The sequence below is a fragment of the Dendropsophus ebraccatus genome, chromosome 11 (assembly GCF_027789765.1).
Source record: "Dendropsophus ebraccatus isolate aDenEbr1 chromosome 11, aDenEbr1.pat, whole genome shotgun sequence".
In the NCBI taxonomy this organism is placed as follows: Eukaryota; Metazoa; Chordata; class Amphibia; order Anura; family Hylidae; genus Dendropsophus; species Dendropsophus ebraccatus.
The window spans coordinates 48556071-48578033 of NC_091464.1; the positions used below are offsets into that span (position 1 = coordinate 48556071).

General features: G+C 43.9%; 3 protein-coding genes across 6 annotated transcripts in view; 2 read left to right on the plus strand and 1 right to left on the minus strand.

Moving 5' to 3' along the window:
- P2RX5 (purinergic receptor P2X 5) overlaps positions 1 to 5868 on the plus strand; it is a 30873-nt gene extending 25005 nt beyond the window's left edge. For both annotated transcript variants that reach the window (XM_069945064.1, XM_069945066.1), the window contains exons 9-12: positions 167 to 260; positions 592 to 657; positions 1869 to 1951; positions 3290 to 5868. In XM_069945064.1, coding sequence (XP_069801165.1) covers positions 167 to 260; positions 592 to 657; positions 1869 to 1951; positions 3290 to 3386 — 340 coding nt within the window. In that variant the 3' untranslated portion in view covers positions 3387 to 5868. The remainder of the gene's footprint in view (positions 1 to 166; positions 261 to 591; positions 658 to 1868; positions 1952 to 3289) is intronic.
- Positions 5869 to 7911: 2043 nt separating this feature from the next.
- EMC6 (ER membrane protein complex subunit 6) lies at positions 7912 to 12613 on the minus strand. 2 transcript variants are annotated; one of them, XM_069945266.1, is made up of 2 exons: positions 12495 to 12613; positions 7912 to 8721 (listed from the first exon to the last, which is right to left on the minus strand). In XM_069945266.1, the coding sequence occupies exon 2, from the start codon at positions 8690 to 8692 to the stop codon at positions 8360 to 8362; it is 333 nt and encodes a 110-aa protein (XP_069801367.1). In that variant the 5' UTR covers positions 8693 to 8721; positions 12495 to 12613; the 3' UTR covers positions 7912 to 8359. The 2 variants fall into 2 exon arrangements, with proteins under 2 accessions (XP_069801367.1, XP_069801366.1); XM_069945265.1 differs by having other exon boundaries at positions 12490 to 12611.
- A 144-nt stretch (positions 12614 to 12757) lies between these two features.
- On the plus strand, positions 12758 to 21400 carry TAX1BP3 (Tax1 binding protein 3). 2 transcript variants are annotated; one of them, XM_069945263.1, is made up of 4 exons: positions 12758 to 12885; positions 19588 to 19707; positions 20227 to 20304; positions 21204 to 21400. In XM_069945263.1, exons 1-4 carry the CDS (start codon positions 12847 to 12849, stop codon positions 21339 to 21341), a joined length of 375 nt encoding a protein of 124 aa, XP_069801364.1. In that variant the 5' UTR covers positions 12758 to 12846; the 3' UTR covers positions 21342 to 21400. The 2 variants fall into 2 exon arrangements, with proteins under 2 accessions (XP_069801364.1, XP_069801365.1); XM_069945264.1 differs by lacking the exon at positions 12758 to 12885 and adding an exon at positions 14455 to 14518.
- Positions 21401 to 21963: the final 563 nt, after the last annotated feature.

Here is a 21963-nt window from a genome sequence, read left to right on the forward strand (position 1 = left end):
GTTTGCGCAAATATAGCCATTGTTATGAAATACGCCCGTGTTTTTATGTAGTGTGGACATAGCCTTATACATCAAGCTAATCTCTAATAACCAATGGTCATTACTGACTATTGACAACAGCTTTATGAAATAGTACTAATGTCCGTACACATCTTTTTCACTTGAGGTATGCAAAGTATTATCGTGATGCTAATGGAACGGATTATAGGACACTCATAAAGGCTTATGGTATTCGCTTTGATATAATGGTGAATGGAAAGGTAAGTTATTTTTAATGAAACATATGATCATGAGTGTTGTATAGTGTATTATAGTATAAACAGTATATATCTATGAGGCTGTGATGGCTTGTTTTTTGAGGGGTGAACTCTAATTCCTGATACATTGGGGTAGCAGATAATTCTTTAACATTATGATTTTTGGGATGAGAGTTGACCACAGTATAGGACCTAACTGTCTGATCTTGAGAGGTCCTGGACACAGAGACACCCCCCCCCCCCTCCCCCCCACAAAATCATGCGACTGGATTATTTTTGAAGTAATACAATTCCATGCACAACTCATGAAATGATTTTCAATGTGTTTTTACAGGCTGGAAAGTTCAATATTATACCAACAATTATCAACATTGGCTCTGGCTTGGCATTGATGGGTGCGGTAAGGAGCAAATGACAGAAATCACATACTAAGAAAAGTGTACATATACTGATGTATCAGATGACACCTTTTAGCCTTTAAAGGGGTTATCCAGAGCTACAAAACCATTGCCACTTTCTTCCTCAGACAGCACAACTTTTGTCTCCAGTTCAGGTGCGGTTTGCAATTAAGCTCCATTCACTTCAATGGAATTGAGTTATGGTGCGTTTACACAGACAGATTTTTCTGACAGATCTTTGAAGCCCAAACCAGGAACAGACTATAAACAGGGATCAGGTCATAAAGGAAAGACTGGGATCTATCCTCTTTTCAAATCCATTCCTGGCTTTGGCTTCCAAAATCTGTCAGATAAATCTGTGTGTGTAAACGCAGCATTACAAAACCTGCAGAGTTTCAGTGGTGCTGTCTCTGGAAGAAAGTGGCCATGTATATGTAGCGCTGGATAACCGCTTTAAAATCGGGGTTGTGTTGTTCTGTGCAGCCAGAGGCTACACTATTATACTTAAAAAAGAAATAGAAACTTAGAAGTCCTAATATATTTTAATATTAAAATTAATGATATTTAATTTGTTAATTATTTTCATTGGATCCTTTAGAAATGGAAAAGACAGAAGCCTTGCTGCGTATGTGAACTGAGCTATGCTAGGATGTCTTACTGATCTATTTCTGCTTTTGTGCAATATAAAGTTCTAGACACCTTCAAAAAGTCAGTCATGTTCCACAAATTAAAGGTTAAAAAAAGTGAAAAAGTGAAAAAAAAAAGTTCTGATGTGTCATAGCAACATGTCAGAAATGTTGATCGGTAGCTCTCCGGGTGCTGGGACCCCTTCTGTTCCATACAACAAAGGCCTTTAATTGGTCAATATGTTATTACTGTTTTAAAATTGGTCAACACCACTTGCATTACTCTCTGAGCAGAAACAGACGGACACAGCGCTCAGCATACAACTCAACATTATTGAGTTCACCAGAGAGGGTACTGCCCAAAGAAGATGGTCCTGAACTAGGGCTATCCCAATTTTCTATAATGGCATAATACTGTCCCAATTGAAATTAGTATGTCATGCAGCCGTGGCCTGTACCTCACAGGTAGCTAAGAAGCTAGGTCCCATCCACCTCACCTGTAAACTTTATAAAGTAGCAGATATAACACGTATGAATCTTGGAACACTAGTACAGCATTCTTCCTGACTTTCTTCATTTTCCTTTAGGGGGCTTTCTTCTGTGACTTGGTCTTGCTGTATTTCATCAAAAGGAGTAATTTTTACAGAGACAAGAAATTTGAAGAAGTAAAGTAAGTATCATTTATAAATGGAAGATCTGCAAATAATCACATTGTCATGTAGCTGGCTCCAGACTCTGGTGTATGGGAGGCTATACTGGTATAACATCCAGATCAAAAACAAATTTTATTCAGCCACATGTAACCTCAGAGATTGGAAAGTCAGTAGAGTATGACTGTGCGATGCCTCCTATTCATCAATGTGCCAGATATCGCTACTTTCTGCAAACTGAGGGGGGCAGAATCCTTGTACAGAGAAACCTTGTTTCATCATACTGGCAGATCGCTACCCACGTAGGTCAAGATGTCAGCACCGGTCAGCGTTGCACTTCCCAGTTCTTGAGAGACCAACAATGAATTGGAATGACAGCAAGAGGCAAACCTACATACGGCAGATTGTCATATTAGGAGAATGACAAGTAATGATCCATTCTGTACTGCAAGGGAAATTGGACATCACATACCAAGCTTAGGGCATTGACCAGTGTCTACACAAACCATCAGATGGCACTTACACGACATTGGGCTCTGAGCCAGACATCCAGCCTACAGGTGCTCCATTGACTTCACACCACTACTCTCAAAGACTATCATGGTGCACAGCAGGACAGCAATGGAGGTCTATCCTCTTCAGGGATGTCACAATTTTTTCTTGGATGCAATGATAGGCAGAGATTGGTCTGGAGACCACGTGGGCAATACCATGAAAAGGCTTTCACAAGTGAACTTAAGGTCCTACTCCTGGAATTATGGTGTGGGTGGCATAATGAATGGTAGCCGAACCCTTCTAGTCCTCATTCCAGGTACACTAGCAGGTTGGTGTCACATTGATTTGATAATGGAACCAGTGGTATGGCCGTGTCCCAGGATGACAATGCCAGGTCACATTTTGCCTGTGCGGTGAGCAGCCTGCAGCATCTCTAGACTCATCTCCCATCGAGCACACCTAGGAGGTCATTAGTTGGCAGCAGATCTTGATGAGTTGTATTCAGCGATGCAGAACATTCCTTTATAACCGCACAGATCACATGCCAAGGCATGTACGTGTGTGAATTTCCATGTGTGGCACTCATTCACGATACTGGAAAAGTTGAGATGTTTTGAACAATGTATTTTCATTTTTTGATCATTTTCATATCATTAACATGTCTATCAATACTGCCATTTCCATAACTCCACATCTTTTTCTTCTTGATGTTGCACCTCTAATGTTGAGTGTAAATATATAATGAGGCTCAAATCCATAAGAATCACTATGTCTCACATTCACCATTGGGAGAAAGGTGCATGACTGTAATGGCAAACTATTGGCAGCCACATACTTCGATATATCATTTTATATATCTACAGATCATCCAAGAAAACTTTGCCAGTCAATGGTCAAAAGAAATCCAAAAGCCATGATGCCATAGACCAAATGAAACAGCTACAGAGCGTGGAGACCTAACTACTATGGGACAAACTTGGAGATAAGAGAGAAGCGCCTGTCAGGGAGATTTGTATGGCTGGACACACTGGTATACTGGTGGGGTACATCCATGAACCTTTGTTTTCCCAACTATACAGCTTCTAATAGCCATCATGCTGCTGTGAGACGGATATTGTATATGAAGATCTCCTGCAGCATAAATCTCTTCATTGGGTTGTTGCATCACTGTTTATACAGCCATTTTGCTGCACCCTCTGAGCGCTGTGACATTCTGATTCACCATGCATTTTCCTGCCGGTCTGTTTCTCTGGAGAACAAGCACTTGAGACTCATGAAAAAGACAGCGACAAGCTACATTCACTGCTTTGCGGGTAGAAGACAGTGTTGTTTTCTTGGCTTCTACATCTCAACCACTTGGTGTGGTATTTTGACATGTACGGATCATCCTGGTGCATGCCTCGGGTCCTACATTGCATAGCTACCGAGCAGCTCTGTAATGTATTCAATAAATGGGAAACCAGTATTAAAGGAGAGGTGATATCTTATTACAAGTTAGATTGGTAGAATAATTATGCATTATGCACTACAGATGGCCACATGGCTCAGAAACTTAGATGCTGCAGCTGATAGCGACTGCAGGATCTGAGCTGATAGAAAATGAAGCCCCTATATCAGGCATGGGGAACCTTCAGCCCTCCAGCTGTTGCAAAACTACAGTTCCAATTATGTCTGGACAATATACATATGGCTTTGGCTGCCCAGGTATGATAGGAATTGTGGTTTTCCAACAGCTGGAGGGCCAAAAGCTCTCTGTCACTGCTTTCTATCATCTGTCTGGTTAACGGATTAACTGCGGACGTAGTGAAGGTCCTCACATCTGCCATGTTAGTACTGCTAAAACAACCTGCAAAGGTAAGATGTACTAAGATAGTGTTTACATTGCAATACATAAATATTGCAGTATTCTGATCAACTGAACACAAGTTTCAGCCCCCGAAGGTGGGAACATTACATTTTATTTTATTTTTTTAAGTTTTTAAACCTAAAAAAAGAAAATACTAGAAAAAAAATAGAAAATAACCCAAATTACTAAAACCAATTGTCCAACTATCCTACAACCTTGATCCAAAAACGGTTGTAAAATAAAAACACAATGCAGTGATCTGGAAATCTCCTAAACTCACATAAAATTATGATAGAACACAGAACACGTATCAGATGTTGAAAGTGAGACATTATACTATGTTGTGTTAAAAAAATAAATAAATAATAATTTAGAACTTAGTAGGAGCGATGCGTCTCATAAATGTGGGGACAGGGCCGTGTCTACTATTGTAGCGTTACTTTAACAACAAAATGTCCGGTTTAATTTTGTATGCGGAATGTTGGCCTATACTTGTCTGATGAGGGATTTTAGATACTCAACGGTCCTAGGTTTTTTTTCCCAGATAAGTAATTTCATGATTTGCCAGATATTTTCTGTCTGTGAAAGGTGCGGACTGCAGGTAAGGACAGTTCAGGACCCGGATCCTTCTTTGGAAAAACCGTGCAGTTGCGATGGATGCAGTATGTGCTTTAACACTACTACTTCTGAGAAAAGCAAGGCCCTCCTTGCAAGACACCATCTAGTTGTGAGAATACGTTGTTCTAAAACCTCTATACACTGTTCAGCATTAATGTGTAAACTGCTGGTTCACTTTTCCAGCTTCTTGTTGCCCCATCCCATTTTTTTAGATGCCCTGCTGCCAGATTCTCAACGAGTTGATTTTTTCATGACATGGTTAAATGTCTCACTTTCAACCTCTGACATGTTTTCTAATGTTCTATGACATTTGCAAATCATTGTATTAAGTTTTTTATTTACATTGTACATGGCGTCCCAACATCTAGGTGCTTGGGATTGCTTAAAAACAAAACAATTGATATTGACATGGCTGTAAAAGCCTGAACTAATAATAAAAAAAACAGGTCATTTACTTGCATAATAAATGCTGTAAAAAAAATAGCCAATGCCAAAAGAAAATTGCTGTCTTTTGGCTGCCTCACCTCCCAAATAAATAGAAAAGGCATAAAAAGTACACTTTGCCCTGCAGTATAAAAAAAAAACCATGAGAAGGGAATACCCCTATAAATGCCACAATGTGATTAAAATACTGATTGTGTTAAAAGGGCAATTATAAAAGTATAAATCTATACTAAAGAGAAGACGACTATGGATCATAGCCACATGTTACATCACTAGGAAACATAAGAATTTAGCTTACAACGCAAACTTAGATTCACGTTTCTAAATTCACATTTTGCGACCTTGTATATCTTAGCTGAAGATACAGCATGTACTTCACTACACCCACACAAAGATGACCAGGACTATGTGAGGGAAAAGTATCACTGATGATTTATCGGATACATGTAATCTGAACTGTATGTGAGACCATATAACAATGTGAAAAAGACAATAAAGTAATATTACTAAAGTAACTAAATAAAAATGCTGATACTGAGCAATGAAATGTTGCTTTATAACAAAGTGACCATCTTTATGAGAATTTTTTTTTGCATTTCAACATGCCCAATTGCTTGTATTCTCTGGGAGAAGTGTCATCGTCGGATGGGTCTGGCAGAGAAGGTTTCCTCTCAGAATACATACCCACTAGGGTAAAGTGTACCTGTCATTATAAAAAAAACTTTTGACATGTCATAGAGACATGTCAAAAGTTTTGATCGGTCTGAGTGGAAATATGCCAGGAGAAGACTGCGCTAAGCACTGTCCACTCCCGGCTCTGTGTCATGTGATGAGTCAGGCTCCTAATGTAAGTCTATAGAGCCAAACTCTTTTTTTTTTTTCTAAAACAAAATGGTGAGCAACCACGCTGCAGTGTCTCTTTTGCGTGCTCGTTCTCACGATCATTACAGGTCTGAACACTCACTCTAACATGTCAAAAATTTTATGATGTCAGGTACACTTTAAAGCAAAGGTGCATTTATGGTGCATTTATGTGGGGGAGACTTTCTGTGTATGGGAGGCATCATAGCAGCTAGACCACATTCACTCCAAGATTCGGGAAATCTGAGAATTGCACAGTTTCTTATACCAGATATGAGATTTTTAGAGGATATAGGACCCAATGCGCTGCCACTTTCTTCCATGCCCAATTCTCACCTCATTTCAGTACCTCCTGCAGCCTTCTCCGTCTTCTTTATTTAGTGTTTCCAAGGTTGTGAACTTTGCTTGTTGTTATTCGATTTGTGCCGCCTGTCCTAACTTATTGCCAGGTAATCAAAATGACTGCTGCCTATCCTGACCTCTGCATGTTACCTGTGACTGGACTCCACCTACACCCACTTCAACCTGTAATATTAAGGGCCCTGTTCCACGGGACGATTATCGTTTGCATAATCGTTAATGATAAACGATCCAAACGACTGCTATTGCGAAAGACCTGAAATCGTTCACCCATTTACATGGAAAGATAATAGTTACTTACGATCGTTCGGCACTACTGTGAACGACGGAACGACTTCTTATTCAATGCGAACGAGCAACGATAAAATTAGGTCCAGGTCTTATTAAACAGTCAACAATTTCTCGCTCGGACGTTGGTCGTTAACTGCTATTCAAACAAACGATTATCGTTTAGATTCGAACGATTTAACGATAGTCTGAACGATAATTGTCCAGTGGAATAGGGCCCTAAATCTTCATTCTCCTCTTATAGTACTGTGCCTGGACTCAGCAGCTGTCCTTTAGACACTATGCTGGGGGAAGCAACCAGGGAAATCCCTGCAGGCATCTACACTATATTCTTGGGAGGGGTTAACTGAAACACACCAAGATAGGGATCTATTTGACAAAAATGTGAGTGATTATGTGCTGCAACAGGTGACCTGGTCCCTGCAGGTACTCGACAGACTCCCTTTAACTAAAAAAATTGCTGCAGGTGAAGGCTCCTTAGATTTACAACTGGGCCTTACTCCAGCTACAAGTCAGGTAGTGAAGTGCTTACATATACACCTAAAGCCAGTTAGTTCTTACATTTGAGTGGGGGTCTGAATACCCAGACCTGAGCAATCAAAACTTTTGACATGTCTTTTTGAGAAGTCAAAATTTTAATTTTAAGGTGACAATGACCCTTAAAGGGTCATTGTCACCTTAAAATTAAAATTTTGACTTCTCAAAAAGACATGTCAAAAGTCATAGGTCAATGTGTATGACTCAAAAGAGCTTTTGATAACTGCATAAGAAAGCAAAGTACATTGCAATTCTCTATAGAGGGCCACTGTGAGGTATGCATATAGTCTGCCTATAAGTGCTAGATGCCACTGTATAGCATCTGCAAAGGGATGTTAGATGTGTACACTGTAAGCATATACCTGAGACAGCAGCCCTGAATCCTGATAATACAAAGCCTAACTCAAACACTGTGCTGGTAGGGGCAACTAACTCCTCTAACAATAAAGAAAAGCCCCTCTATAATACATGGGTCACAACTTGGTACTGGTCTGGCATCAATGTCTGTATCAGAACATCAGTCATAGGAGCTTGTTGTTGCTTTCCCCTCAAGTATAACTTTATTAAGCTTATCTGCACATACAGCTAGGAGTCAATGTACTGGTCAAGTCACATAGGTAGCAGCTGAAGATTTTACCAAGCGATAGAGGTCCATACTGTGCGTTCAGTGTAAGCTATAGAGGCATTACATATATATATATTACCCATCATACATATTACTGCATATTTCATAGACTCTATATATCTCTTTCCTGTGCATTAACATTGAAGCAACTCATCTGACAACATACAGGAAACCTCAGAAGTTTCTTATGGGGTTAATAGAGGAAAGCATACATAACGCTGATAATTTACTAAGAGAAACCAGGCAGAAGACTTCATTTAAAAAGTAAAGGTCTGGTTGAATGCATTACTGGGCACGAGTCTGTGAATTCCATTTAAAAGTGTGTTTCCAGATGGCAGCTCTACCGTGCAGACTTCAGTACACATGCACCATGCCGTATAGGAAGGTCCAGAACAGGACATAGGTGAAGAGGCCGCCAATCAACCCACCGGTAAAAAGCGGCCGCCGAGACTTAAAATATTTGTTCCACCTGCGTCCAGACTTTAACACCAACAGCAGGGAGAGGAGAAAGGAGGCGAGGAAGTAAAAGACGAATCCGTACAGGGCGGTCAGGCCGAGAATACCAGCTGTGGCTCCGGAGAGAGCAGAAACCGATGTTCTGCAGTAGTCAAGGACAGCAGCATTACCCCGCACTGCAGCTTCACTGATGAACTGCGGACCTTCTCTTTTCAGACCGACTGCAGCCATGGCCGCCAGTGTACAGAGTCCAGATACAGCTGTGCAAGGAAACATAAAGGCATTAGATCCATGTCAGTGGATGGAGGGCAGCAGATGATATAATTTTTTTATAGCATGGTCTTATGTCATCATTCCAAACCTGTGGCTGAGTTTAGCTATAGTCAATAAAAGGAAAAGAGCCATGGAAGTACAAAAACTGCAGGAAGGCTGGTGGGGACAGGAAAATAATAAAGAACTGAACTCACCCGTCCTCGGCTCCCGGGTCCAGTTCACATCAGCCGGTGACTTGCAGCTCTGCAAGCTGCAACGTCACATCCCCGGCTGAGTGACTGCCCGCCCAGGTAATCAGTGACTGGGGCCGACCTGCAGTTTTTGTACTTCCGTGGGACTGCTCCTTTAGGATCTATGGTGGGGTCTATTTGGTCACTAGACACATTGTTAGGACTTGAAGCAGGGCTGGGCGTTATGACCAAAAAACAAAATCTTGATTTTTAAATTTATTTGTGGACGATTCTCGATTTTTTTTTCTTTTTTGCTAAATAAACAGAACATTTTTCTCCTTGCAGCGACAGATACTATTATAAAGACATTTGAGACAAATGTATTGCTTTCCAGTGTAACAGTGCTTCCCCTGTGCCCCCATGTAGTAGACAAGTTCCCTCTGTGCCCCCATGGTGTAAACAAGCCCCCTCTGTGCTCCATATAAGTACTTTCCCCAAATATGTGCCACTCAGTGCTCCCATATAGTATAGGAAATCTTCTTTTTGCCTCCATCTAGGTAAGGTGTAGTAGTAGGGGTATGGTGGATAAGGGTTGTAAGAGTACAGGTAAAGATGAGAGGTGTAGTAATGGAGGTATAGTGAATAATGGTTGTAATAGTACAGGCACAATGCTCTCTGCTGACATCTCTGGCCGAGACAGGAACTCTCTAGAGAAGGAGAGGTTTTCTATAGGAATCCCCATAGAAAACCTCTCCTGCTCTGGACAGTTCCTGTCTCAGCCAGAGATGTAAGCAGAGAGCGCTGTGTCAGACTGAAAATAATACACCACCTGCTGCAGGACATACAGCAACTGATGGGAGGCAAGTAGGCGAAGACTTGAGATTTTTACATAGAGGTAATTTACAAATCTATATAATTTTCTGACACCAGTTGAATTGAAAGAAAAAGATTTTCGCTGGACAACCCTATTAAGCAGCTGGAGGCCGCCCGCCCCACACCTCACCTATAGCACTGCACCCCCACCCAACACCTTTCCTCCGGCATTGCACCCCCGCCTACCCCCCACCTCACCGCTGGCACCCCTCTCCGGACCGCTCGCCCCACACTGCCCGCAATGATTTTTTTTGAAAATCGAATTTACAATTTTCACATAAAATCAAATAGATTCTAAAATTCGGGGCAAATCAATCAAAAGGACTATGAGCTGAGGTTGTCAATGCTGCCTTTCCGTGTGTAGTAACCGCTCTCTGCCTGTCAGCTCGATTTAAGTGGATGACTGAAAGGGAGAGGTGCCAGATAAAGATGAGCGGAACTTTCAGACTTTCTGTCCGAAAGCCGCTCACTCCAGTGCGATGCCTGCGATCCCGGGTGCATAGTTGCGCTCCCGGGAATCTGTGGCTGGGATTTTCCAGGGAATGTATCTTAAATTCCCTTCAAGATCCTGCCTGCAGATTCCCGGGATCGCAACTATGCACCCGGGATTGCAGGCAGAGTAATGGAGCCCTAGTGCCAGTAACAGGCCTCTCTGCCTGTCACTCATCCACTCCGAGCGTGCTGACAGGCAGACAGCGGTGACTACACACAGGCGGGGAGCCGCCCAGATGACTACCTGCTCTGGGCTGGCGGATTAAACTTAATTTTCTGGGGTATAAAGCTCCTGCAGCAGCCATGGCCGGTACGTGCTGCGGGCTGCACAGGAGCCTTATACTGTGCCCCAGGGAACCAAATCAACTCAATTGGGCTGATTAGTTCTTATTAAGCATTGCATACAATGTAATGTATGGCCGGCAGCCGCACTTTACATTGTGTGCACTGCTATTTTCTACGGACGCTGTTTTATGAGCTGTAGCGTATACTGTTTGTACACACTACGGCCGCTGTTTTATGAGCTGTGGCCGTGGCGTATACTGTTTGTACACACTATGGCCGCTGTTTTATGAGCTGTGGCCGTAACATATACTGTTTGTACACACTACGGCCGTAACATACACTGTTTGCACACACTACGGACGCTGTTTTATGAGCTGTGGCCGTAACATACAGTGTTTGTACACACTATGGCCGTTATTTTATGAGCTGTGGCCGTGGCGTATACTGTTTGTACACACTACGGCCGCTGTTTTATGAGCTGTGGCCATGGCGTATATGGTTTGTACACACTACGGCCGTGACGTATACTGTTTGTACACACTACGGCCGCTGTTTTATGAGCTGTGGCCGTAACATATACTGTTTGTACACACTACGGCCGCTGTTTTATGAGCTGTGGCGTATACTGTTTGTACACACTACAGCCGTGACGTATACTGTTTGTACACACTACGGCCGCTGTTCTATGAGCTGTGGCCGTGGCGTATACCGTTTGTACACACTACGGCCGTTGTTGTATGAGCTGTGGCCATGGCGTATACTGTTTGTACACACTACGGCCGTGACGTATACTGTTTGTACACACTACGGCCGCTGTTTTATGAGCTGTGGCGTATACTGTTTGTACACACTACGGCCGCTGTTTTATGAGCTGTGGCCGTAACATATACTGTTTGTACACACTACGGCCGCTGTTTTATGAGCTGTCGCTGTGGCGTATACTGTTTGTACACACTACGGCCGTGACGTATACTGTTTGTGCACACTACGGCCGCTGTTTTATGAGCTGTGGCCGTAACATATACTGTTTGTACACACTACGGCCGCTGTTTTATGAGCTGTGGCCGTAGCGTATACTGTTTGTAAAAACTACGGCCGTGACGTATACTGTTTGTACACACTACGGCTGCTGTTTTATGAGCGGTGGCGTATACTGTTTGCACACACTACGGACGCTGTTTTATGAGCTGTGCCGTATACTGTTTGTACACACTACGGCCGTGATGTATACTGTTTGTACACACTACGGCCGCTGTTTTATGAGCTGTGGCGTATACTGTTTGTACACACTACGGACGCTGTTTTATGAGCTGTGGCTGTGGCGTATACTGTTTGTACACACTACGGCCGTGACGTATACTGTTTGTACACACTACGGCTGCTGTTTTATGAGCTGTGGCCGTAACATATACTGTTTGTACACACTACGGCCGCTGTTTTATGAGCTGTGGCCGTGGCGTATACTGTTTGTACAAACTACGTCCGTGACGTATACCGTTTGTACACACTACGGCCGCTGTTTTATGAGCTGTGGCGTATACTGTTTGTACACACTACGGCCGTGGCGTATACTGTTTGTACACACTATGGCCGATGTTGCATTGGAATCAATGCAAATTTATTGATTTCATTACCAACGGCCGCAGTTAACGAAATTAATACATAAAGTGTTTCCTTTGTCCAAAACCAGCACCACACCTGTCCGCAGGACGTGTCTGGTGTTACAGCACATGAGCTGCAGTACCGCACACATCCCCTACATATGTGTGGCGCTATGGCAGTAAGCAGAGCCTTATAAATGAGACACACGGATCCCGCTGGGGCCTAGTACAATAGCCGATGCCTGTCCTCCTATGTGCAGGATTATATGTCGCCCTCTGCAGCTGCTATTACTGGAGGAGCTGTATACACGCAGGTAATCCGCGCCGTACATACCGCACCTCCGTCTGCCCAGTCACCAGCCTCCTCGTACCAGCCGCTCTAGTAGCCGGGACACTACAGCGCGAGCTCCGCCATCTTCAGAAGAGACAGGAAATGACATTTCCCCCCGGAAGTAGCTCTGTAGAGGAGCCAGGGACGCAGCGATGCCGCTAGCGTGCAAAACTACAATTCCCATCATGCCCGCACTCATGAGTCAGGGGTAAAGCACGTGACGTTAGCTAAAGTGGGCGGTGCTATGTAGATAAGGGTGGGTCGACTTATTAATATTCATGAGCTGGGCGTGTGCGAGGCCCGGGCCGCTTTGTCCAGTTGCGGGCGGTGGCGGTGACGAGTTGTGGAGTAGCCGCAGGGATGTCGTTCATTCCGGGACAGCCGGTCACTGCCGTGGTGGTGAGTTATTACCTTCTCAGCCCCGTACACACTTGTGCTTTATGGAGGGTCCGGTAACAAGTTGTTGGTGACTTATGGAGCCTGATACCGGTGATATCACGGAGAGCGGTGACGTCACTGGGCGCACCATCACACAACTTTTACACCACTTGGAAACTTTTTGTAAATAATTTTTTTGTGTATCACGATCCGCTGTTTCCACTAGATGACATGAAGCAGAGTGGATGAGATCATGTGACTGTATGGTGACAGCGGTGAGGTTTTCTAGTCCTAGATACTGCGCTCAGGTCACCCATTGGGGTACGTAGAAGCCTTGTTACTATGGAAGAAAGAATGAAGCTGCTCCCCATGGACGCCAGATTGACGCTTTAAAAAAGAAACTTTTTAAGTTGATAAAAAATAGTGCAAAGTGTTAAAAGTTATATTTACATTGGCAAAATGTTTCTATTCTACTGGTGTAAGCCAATGGTTCCCAATCCAAGTACCCCCTTAGTTATAAGGGGTTCTTGCCATGCACCCCCTATTTATAAGCAGCCCTCACCAGGTACCCCCCCCCCAGTTATAAGGGGTTCCCGCCATGCACCCCCTATTTATAAGCAGCCCTCACCAGGTACCCCCCCCCCCAGTTATAAGGAGTCCTCAACAGGTACCCCCCCCCCCAGTTATAAGGAGTCTTCACCGGTTACCCCCCTCCCCCAGTTATAAGGAGCCCTCACCAGGTCCCCCCCCCCCAGTTATAAGGAGCCCTCACCAGGTACCCCCCCCCCCCAGTTATAAGGAGTCCTTACCAGGTAGCCCCCCCAGTTATAAGGAGTCCTCACCAGGTACCCCCCCCCCAGTTATAAGAAGTCCTCACCAGTTACCCCCCCCCCCCAGTTATAAGGAGCCCTCACCAGGTACCCCTGCCCCCCCCCCCCCAGTTATAAGAAGTCCTCACCAGGTACCCCCCCCCCCCCAGTTATAAGGAGCCCTCACCAGGTACCCCTGCCCCCCCCCCAGTTATAAGGAGTCCTCACCTGGTACCCCCCCCCAGGTATAAGGGGTCCTAACCAGGTACCCCCACCCCCCAGTTATAAGGAGCCCTCACCAGGTACCCCCCCTCAGTTATAAGGAGTCCTTACCAGGTAGCCCCCCCAGTTATAAGGAGGCCTTTACCAGGTACCCCCCCCCCCCAGTTATAAGAAGTCCTCACCAGGTACCCCCCCCCCCCCCCCAGTTATAAGGAGCCCTCACCAGGTACCCCTGCCCCCCCCCAGTTATAAGGAGTCCTCACCTGGTACCCCCCCCCCCCCCCCCCAGGTATAAGGGGTCCTTACCAGGTACCCCCGCCCCCCCCCCCCCAGTTATAAGGAGTCCTCACCTGGTCCCCCCCCCCCCCCCCCCCGTCCCCGCATTTATAAGGAGTCCACACCAGGTACCCCCCCCCCCCTGTCCCCGCATTTATATGGAGTCCACACCAGGTACCCATCCTAAACTTTGTCCAGATCTCAAATTTATTGCTATTTTCTTCTGTGCATGATCAGGTGAACTGTCAGATAGTACACTGCTATCTCCATAGTCCCGGACAAGACAAGCTCCATTCTAAGTCTGTCGAATTTTCCTCATGCAGAGAGACAGGAAAAGCGGTGAGCCAGTAAGTGAAGTGCAGAACGGTGCCCTTCTTCCAGCTTATTTAAAGAAGTACTCCAGAGAAAAAAAGGTTTTATGCATTTGTACATTACTTTAATTTAAAAATCATCAGTCTTTCTGTACTTAACATCCGCTATATGTTCTGCAGGAAGTTTTCTGCTCTTTCCATTGTGACAGGGTAGTCTCTGCTGGCTGCCACCTCTGTCTGTGTCAGGAACTGTAGCAAATAGCAATTTCTCACACAGACAGAGGTGGCAGCAGAGAGCACTGTGTAAGACTGGAAAGGATACACCACTTCCTGCAGTACAACCAGCAGCTTGTAAGTACTGAAAGACTGGAGATTTTATTTAAATAGAAGTAAATTACAAATCTGTATAACTTTCTGACACTAGTTGATTTAAAAACATTTTTTTTCATATAGAGTAACCCTTTAAGAGATCAGTGGGGAGTTCAAACTTTTGCGACTAACTTTTTTCTAATGATGGAGATACTTTACGTTTTTATTATTGCCCCATTGTACCAGAAACCAGATTTCGGATGCCTTGATGCCGTCTGTAGATGTGAATATACAATCTTGCAGATGTGCAGCTCATATCTTGTTTTCCTGGATGACGTTAGATGCTAAATAAAACACAAGGCTACAAGTGCAGCCGCTGCTTTCCCTTATGGATACTGGGCTCTTTGTTATAAGACACTGAGCCATTTGATTGTTGCCCAGGAATACTAGAGCTTTGTGTTGTCAGTGTCTGTTCCTTAAAGAGGATTTCCGATTCTTTAGACCAGAGTCAGCCCCCCACCAGTGAGCACAGTTTGTAGGGGTGATGGTTTTCTGGTAACCCCTTCATTGTTTATCAGGTGCAGTTCTGTACTTTTAGTATCAACTGTGCCCGATCTTAGAGCTCAGACCCATTCATTTGAATAGGACAAAGTGAATGTTGGCGGATATCAGGCATAGATGTAGTGCCTATCTGTTGTCTTGCTGTGAGCTGCAGTACAAGACTACATGAGAGCAGCTCTGTCCCTTCAGCTTCTTCCTGACAATGTTCATGGGATCCCATTGATGGTGTCACATCAAGGTATAAACTGGTGATAAAAAAAAATCACTTAAAATTTTTTTTTTTTTTTTAAGGACATTGCGGATTTTGAGTTCCTTATTAAAGTTATCTAAAAGAATCTGCAACAAATTCACAGCATATCTATTCTGTGGACTTTTACACAGGCCATTTATCGACAACAAGAGCTTGTAGAAGCACTCATTTGACTGATAATCGGACCGTGTAAAAGTGCCAGCGATCAGCTGACGAGCGTGAAAACGCCAGCTCTTTGCCTGTTCGGATGTTTTGTGCAGTGGTAAAATGTATCGTTATCGGTCGCACATCTCTGTGTAAAGAGATGTGCGGATGATAACAATTGATGATAAATGATGGCGGCACTCAGCCATTGGCTATCTCTCCTATCAAGCACCCGTCCACCCCATACACAGGAACGATCAGCTATGGGGAGGAGGAGGCGGCATCCCTACTAATCTGCTGTTTGAAGGGACCATGGCGCTTTAGTACATGCTGTGTTGTCTTCTGCCTGTTGTTCCCATCGCTGCACTGTACTGTCTGGAGCACTGGTTCTCTTCTATATTAACACAGGCATTCCATTGACTTTAATGGGAACTGAGTTATGTGCAATGTCACATGTGGTGGTGTTGCTGGAAAAATAAAACATTTATTGCCAGGTTTCTTATAGATTACAACTCATTTCTGGGGGTCCCAACAAGGGGAACACTTTGTTACCTTTTGACAAGTTGGAATTGTTCCAAGTAGAAAATCCCTTTAAAGCAAGGCCAGACAAGTCCTGTTCTATGAGAAGCCAGTGCAGTTAGGGCTGGTATGTCCTGTCATCTGTAGATGGACTTCTCCCCTGGAGGCTCAGGAATGTCTTGAATCCGCATCTCCTATCTGTTCACCACCTCAGATCCTCCCGTGACCTAATGTTATAGTCCTTCCCTTTCTTCTAGACTACCCCCGTGCGGCTCTTGTACCCTGCAATGCCCTCCCTCAGGCCATTGGACTAGCTGCTTGTTTATTTGGCAGTTTTGTTCACCACAGTCAAAATGACAGTCCATGGTGACAATGGATTACGTGTCCTGTATGGGGTAGGACATCTGGCACCTTTATGGTAATGTCCTTTAAAGAACATCTATCTTTATAAGAGCAAAAATATATGACATGGCAATTGCACATTCTCTTAAAGGGACAGCACATCCGTTGCATATTTAGTCATATATATGTGGGGATATTCTTCAGGCACCACAATGCAGCCTATTGTCACATGGGGCGCATGCAGATGACTGCCCATAGCACTGTGTAGTGGCTTCCATGATGAAGGGAAATGGCTGTACCAGTATAAACAGATCCTTATGGGAACCTGACTGGTTTCTGTTCACTCATCCCTCATATGTTTTGCCAGAGGATTCCGTTCCCTCAGCATCTTTCCAACAACATTCAATTATTGCTGTTATTATTGGAAGTTGACCATTGGTCAAAAGTTAAACCTGAAGTGAGCTTGAAGTGGTTCATAAGATAATGCACAGCCTTCCATAGTGGAGCTGCCCATAGCTGAGGTGTGTTTGACGTTCCTATCACCGCTGCATTCCTGAGAGTGGCCGTCAGTTCCTGTCTGAGTCATCTCTCTGTGACAGCAGTATTTCTATGGCGGATGACATGTTAGAACACTTGCCATGCTTTCCTGCCTCTCCCCATAATTCCTGGTCATCCTGTAAGTACAGTATGTGGCTTCTTGTAAATACAGCAGGGTGACCAGCATGATAAAAGGAAGGGGCTGTCACCATAATGCGAGCTGTAAAATGTGTCCCTATTAATATTCTATAATCCATGTTTTCCAGTATATAGTAAAAGCAAATGACTAATAGAAAACCTACAGAGGCAGCTGCTGCATTCAGAGGGAATGAGTTACTGAAATGGGTGGGGTGGACATTTATTTAGCCATTTAAAGTTATCACTTATTCACACAATATTTTTAGTGAGGGTGCAGGGAGAAGCGCCCAACTGAGTTTTTTTTTTTTCTTGGCTTGTTGAAGGTGATGGGCGCCATAGACTTACCATAGCATCTGTCTCTGCAAGCTGAAGAATTAAGCAGTAAGGGCTTATTCTCACAATCCGTAGTCCATGCAGTAGTCTCTCAGCCCTCTTGGCATAATGTATATCAATCATGTATCATGAACTCTTTGTGGGACTTTACTAATACAACCCACAAACTGTATCAGTAAAGTCCCACAAAAATGTAAACCCTCTCAGCTCTCCCGGCATCATATTGATACATGATGCCGGGAAAGCTGTGAGTCCGCTGCACAGATTCACTCTCTGTAATCCACAAAGGTTACAGTGTGTGCGAATAAGCCCCTTATTGCTTCATTCTGCAGTCTGATAACCAGTCTTTCCCCGATGAACACTCTGTGGTGTATACTAAGAATCTGCCGGGGCAGAGAGCTGCTGCAGAGATCGGCTCTCATTTTGGCAGACAAAGGGGCCCCACTACAGTATATGTCTCCATCCTGATGCCGACAGATACCTGTAACTGAGCCACAAAATGCAGTGTGAACCTGGGCAGATACAGCCTTTGCCAGAAAACATACTATATACTATAGGTGTCCGGCCCATTGGTCACTGCAGGGCAGGTTCTTCTTCCTGGCATCCAGCTGTTACCTTTAAAGAAAGGCAATGCAGGGCGCACATGGCATGAGATGTCGTCTACTCTATTCAATTGGCAACCCTTCATCATATTAGTAGTCACGAAGTTTGGCCTGGCTTAGAATACAAGAGTCTTCAGACATCTCATAAAGCTATGTTCACAAAGTGCAGATTTTACCAATTAACTTCAATAGGAAAGTTAAAATCCATAGCACATCTGTAGCAAATCCACAGCATGTGAACATATCCTAGTGGAGAGATCTTCCTAAAGTATAGGAGTATATAACATGAGCCCTCAGAAGTGTTTGGTCTAGGTGGATTTGTTTATTTCATTGCCCTTGGTTACCCCAGCAGATGTGCTGCATTCTACAGATACATAGGTCTGGGCTTATCTGCGGTATCCAAGGGCAAGGCAAACAAACATGTGCCTTCCTTCACTTCTCTAAGGTGGGGTGGAGTGAAATTTTTCTTTGTATAATTTTAGAATAAACAACGTAAAGGAGAATAGTCGGCACTATAGTCAGAAGTAAGACATAATTTTAGAATAGGCAACACAGATCTGTGTGCTTAAAGGGGTTATCCAGCGCAACAAAAACATGGCCACTTTCCCCCCTCTCTTGTCTCCAGTTCAGGTGTGGTTTTAAATTAATCTCCATTTACTTAGAACTGAGTTTAAAACCCCAGCCAAACTGGATACAACACTAGGGGGAAAAGTGGCCATGTTTTTGTAGCGCTGGATAACCCCTTTAAAGGAAGACTGAACCTATAATGAATCTCTCTGTTTGGGTATAGGTGAGATCAATCAATTAAGGTTGACAGAACCGCATTGGGGATCACCTTGTTGACTTGTGGTCCAGGCAGAATTAAAGTGATGACAGATGACATTTTAAGACCTTGTTCACACTTGTTCCTAGCACTAAATTCATGAACTGCATTTATATCTTATTTTTCATGTTTTTTTTTTTTTTTGTTTCTTGACATCAGTGGATAAAACCACCAAAGCACAACGATAACGCTCAACTGAATGGCTTGTAATTTCACATGTCATTCATTTACATCAAAAAGTGGAAGGAATGGATATAAAACCATTTGTGATGTGATGTAAGGTTTTATCTTGTCTGGCAGATAGATCACCTAGATCCCTTGTCATTCTTCTCCACATGAGATCATCCTTTTCACAATGCACAATATATTAGACAAAGGGCTTGGACTTGAGTCCTAGTGTCCAGAAAATAAAACTATAAGCCCAGAAGTGCAGACTCTGCGTTTTGGGCAGCACCACACTGTATAAAATATGCTGTATCCTGCGATAGAAGCGTGTGTGTATGTGTATACCACAGGGCAATGAACTTTTCTCTTCTTTATTTTATAGCAAAGAGTGGAAATCCATAAGTTGCGTCAGGGAGACAACCTGATTCTGGGGTTCAGTATTGGAGGTGGTATTGATCAAGACCCCAGCCAAAACCCCTTTTCGGAGGACAAGACAGATAAGGTGGGTATTCTGAACTATAAGTGGTATGGTAACTTTAGGTTTTAGCTTGAAAATAGTAAGTGGTAGGTTCTGTCAATTTCTTTAGTCTGCTCCAGCTGTGCCAACCCCCAAAATGCTGTAAAGCTTCGGAGCACAAAAGGTTGGACCCCTTCCCCCACCCCCACACACAAACACAATCTCATACTTGTCCCCTATCCTGTGGATACAGGACAAGTAGGTTTAAATCAGAAAACTCCTTTAAGTATCCCTGGTCATGTTTTAAGTTGGAGTGAAACTGCTGTGGAGGCTGTCCTGGCATAATGGGGAGTTGTAGTTTTGCAACAGTGGAGAGCTACAGGTTGGTAAGCACTGCCATAGGTACTATTGAGTGTATCTGCTGTTTTAATGTCATCCTATAATTTCCAGGCTGCCTTGTCCATTGAAGGCACCTATTAGAAGAATGTGAACCAAACCTGATAGAACAGATCTAAATTGCCAATGTGGCATATTAACCTTCTGGCTACCTGTTTTGTCTTCCAGGGCATCTATGTGACACGAGTGACTGAAGGAGGACCTGCAGAGGTGGCTGGCCTTCAAATGGGAGACAAAATAATGCAGGTAAGGAGAGCAGTCTGCTGCTGTATAGTGTGGAGGAAACTTGCCTAACTGTTCAGGTTCTGCAGCGTTCTCCAAAACCGGCGTGGGACCGGGATAAAGGTAATGTGTGCTGCTTGAATCGTCCGTTGCCCGCCGCGCACCGCTATTCCACGCAGCGATGCGCGGTGGGTGAGCAATGATTTTAGGTTTGGGCCTTAATCGGCTGATCGTTTTCTCTATTCCACCGAGCGATAATCGCCCGAATCGGACCGATTCGGCCGATTATCGCTCCGTGGAATAGGCCCCTTAGACTCCCAGTGGCTGGAGAAGTTGGATGCCGCCCTAGGGAGTCCTGGAAAACATGGATACGTTAATAGGCTGTACCCATGTTTTCTTGGCAGCCTTAGGGTGACATACAACTTCTCCAGCTACTGGGAGTCAAATACCAAGCCTAAGGCCTGATGCACATGTTGAGTATTTCATGTCCATAGATTCCTATTCCTTCCGATATCCATACAATGCACTAAAAATTACGGATTGGGCATCTGTAGTGCCTCTGTATTTCCATAAACCATTTTTTTAGAAACACAACCTTTCAACAGGTAACTTTTTTTTTTTTTTTAACGGAAATGCAGATGCCAAAAGGTTACAATCCGTAGAAAATGGGGGATCCTATTGATTTCTATGAGAGAATCCGCAATTTTGGATTGGTTTGTGTTCTCGTAATCTACTGATTGTGTGAATAGCCCAATAGACATCAATGTGCATGGACTCCAATACGAAAATAGGGATCCATAGATTACGGGATGTGTGAATAAGGCCTTAACCTTCAGAGAATGTTGCTGAACACTACTGCTTTACTTAGTAATCCATGCCTTCAAGTGTAACCCCCTTTTTAATAGATGGGTAAATCTTTGCAGGTAAATGGATGGGACATGACCATGGTCACGCATGATCAGGCCCGAAAGCGCCTCACTAAGAAGAATGAGGAAGTTGTCCGTCTCCTAGTGACCAGGAAATCTCTTCAGGAGGCTGTGAGGCAGTCTATGCGACAGTAAACATCACTCCGCTACATGGATCTTCTCTTATAATACACAGGATAAAGTCTGTCAACTGCAATTCTGGCTCCAAACTGCTGACACTGTTAGGTCAAGGAGACACATGGTACCTTTAATTTATCTGATTGTGCTTCTAGAACATAGAAAAATGCCTTTATTCTATTGTGCAAAGTGTCAGACACTTCGCCAAGCTCCTTAAGTGCTGAGAGCTGTAACACCTCCTCACCCCATCCCTATTGTCTGTTTGACAGCTTTTACTGCTGAGTTCTGCTTCTAAAACTTGTTACTGGGCTGGAATCTGGGGTCAAGGATGGGAGGGGGGCCGTTATGGCCCTCAACACTTAAGGGGCTTAAAAACACTTTGGCACTTTGCACTGGAGAATCAAAGCATCTTTCTATGTTCTGGAAGCACGGCTGGATACATGAAAGGTACCATGTGTCCTCTAGCCCTACCAGCTATCTAACAGTATCAGCAGTTTGGAACATAAATTACAGCTGACAGATTCCCTTTAAACTAAAGAGCATGCGTTAGGCAATCTTGCATGCATGAGTTTCTGATCTTTATATCTCAATAACTATCCTAAAGGACATCATAGGACAGATTCGGCAGCTGCACATGGGT

What these genes read in the sequence shown, in the direction of transcription:
- EMC6 (XM_069945266.1), bottom strand. Translation starts at nt 8,692, where the DNA reads ATGGCTGCAGTCGGTCTGAAAAGAGAAGGTCCGCAGTTCATCAGTGAA.
- TAX1BP3 (XM_069945263.1), top strand. Translation starts at nt 12,847, where the DNA reads ATGTCGTTCATTCCGGGACAGCCGGTCACTGCCGTGGTG. An exon ending in CGGAGGACAAGACAGATAAG is followed by an intron (nt 19,708 to 20,226) that starts GTGGGTATTCTG and finishes TTTGTCTTCCAG; the next exon opens with GGCATCTATGTGACACGAGT. An exon ending in TGGGAGACAAAATAATGCAG is followed by an intron (nt 20,305 to 21,203) that starts GTAAGGAGAGCA and finishes AAATCTTTGCAG; the next exon opens with GTAAATGGATGGGACATGAC.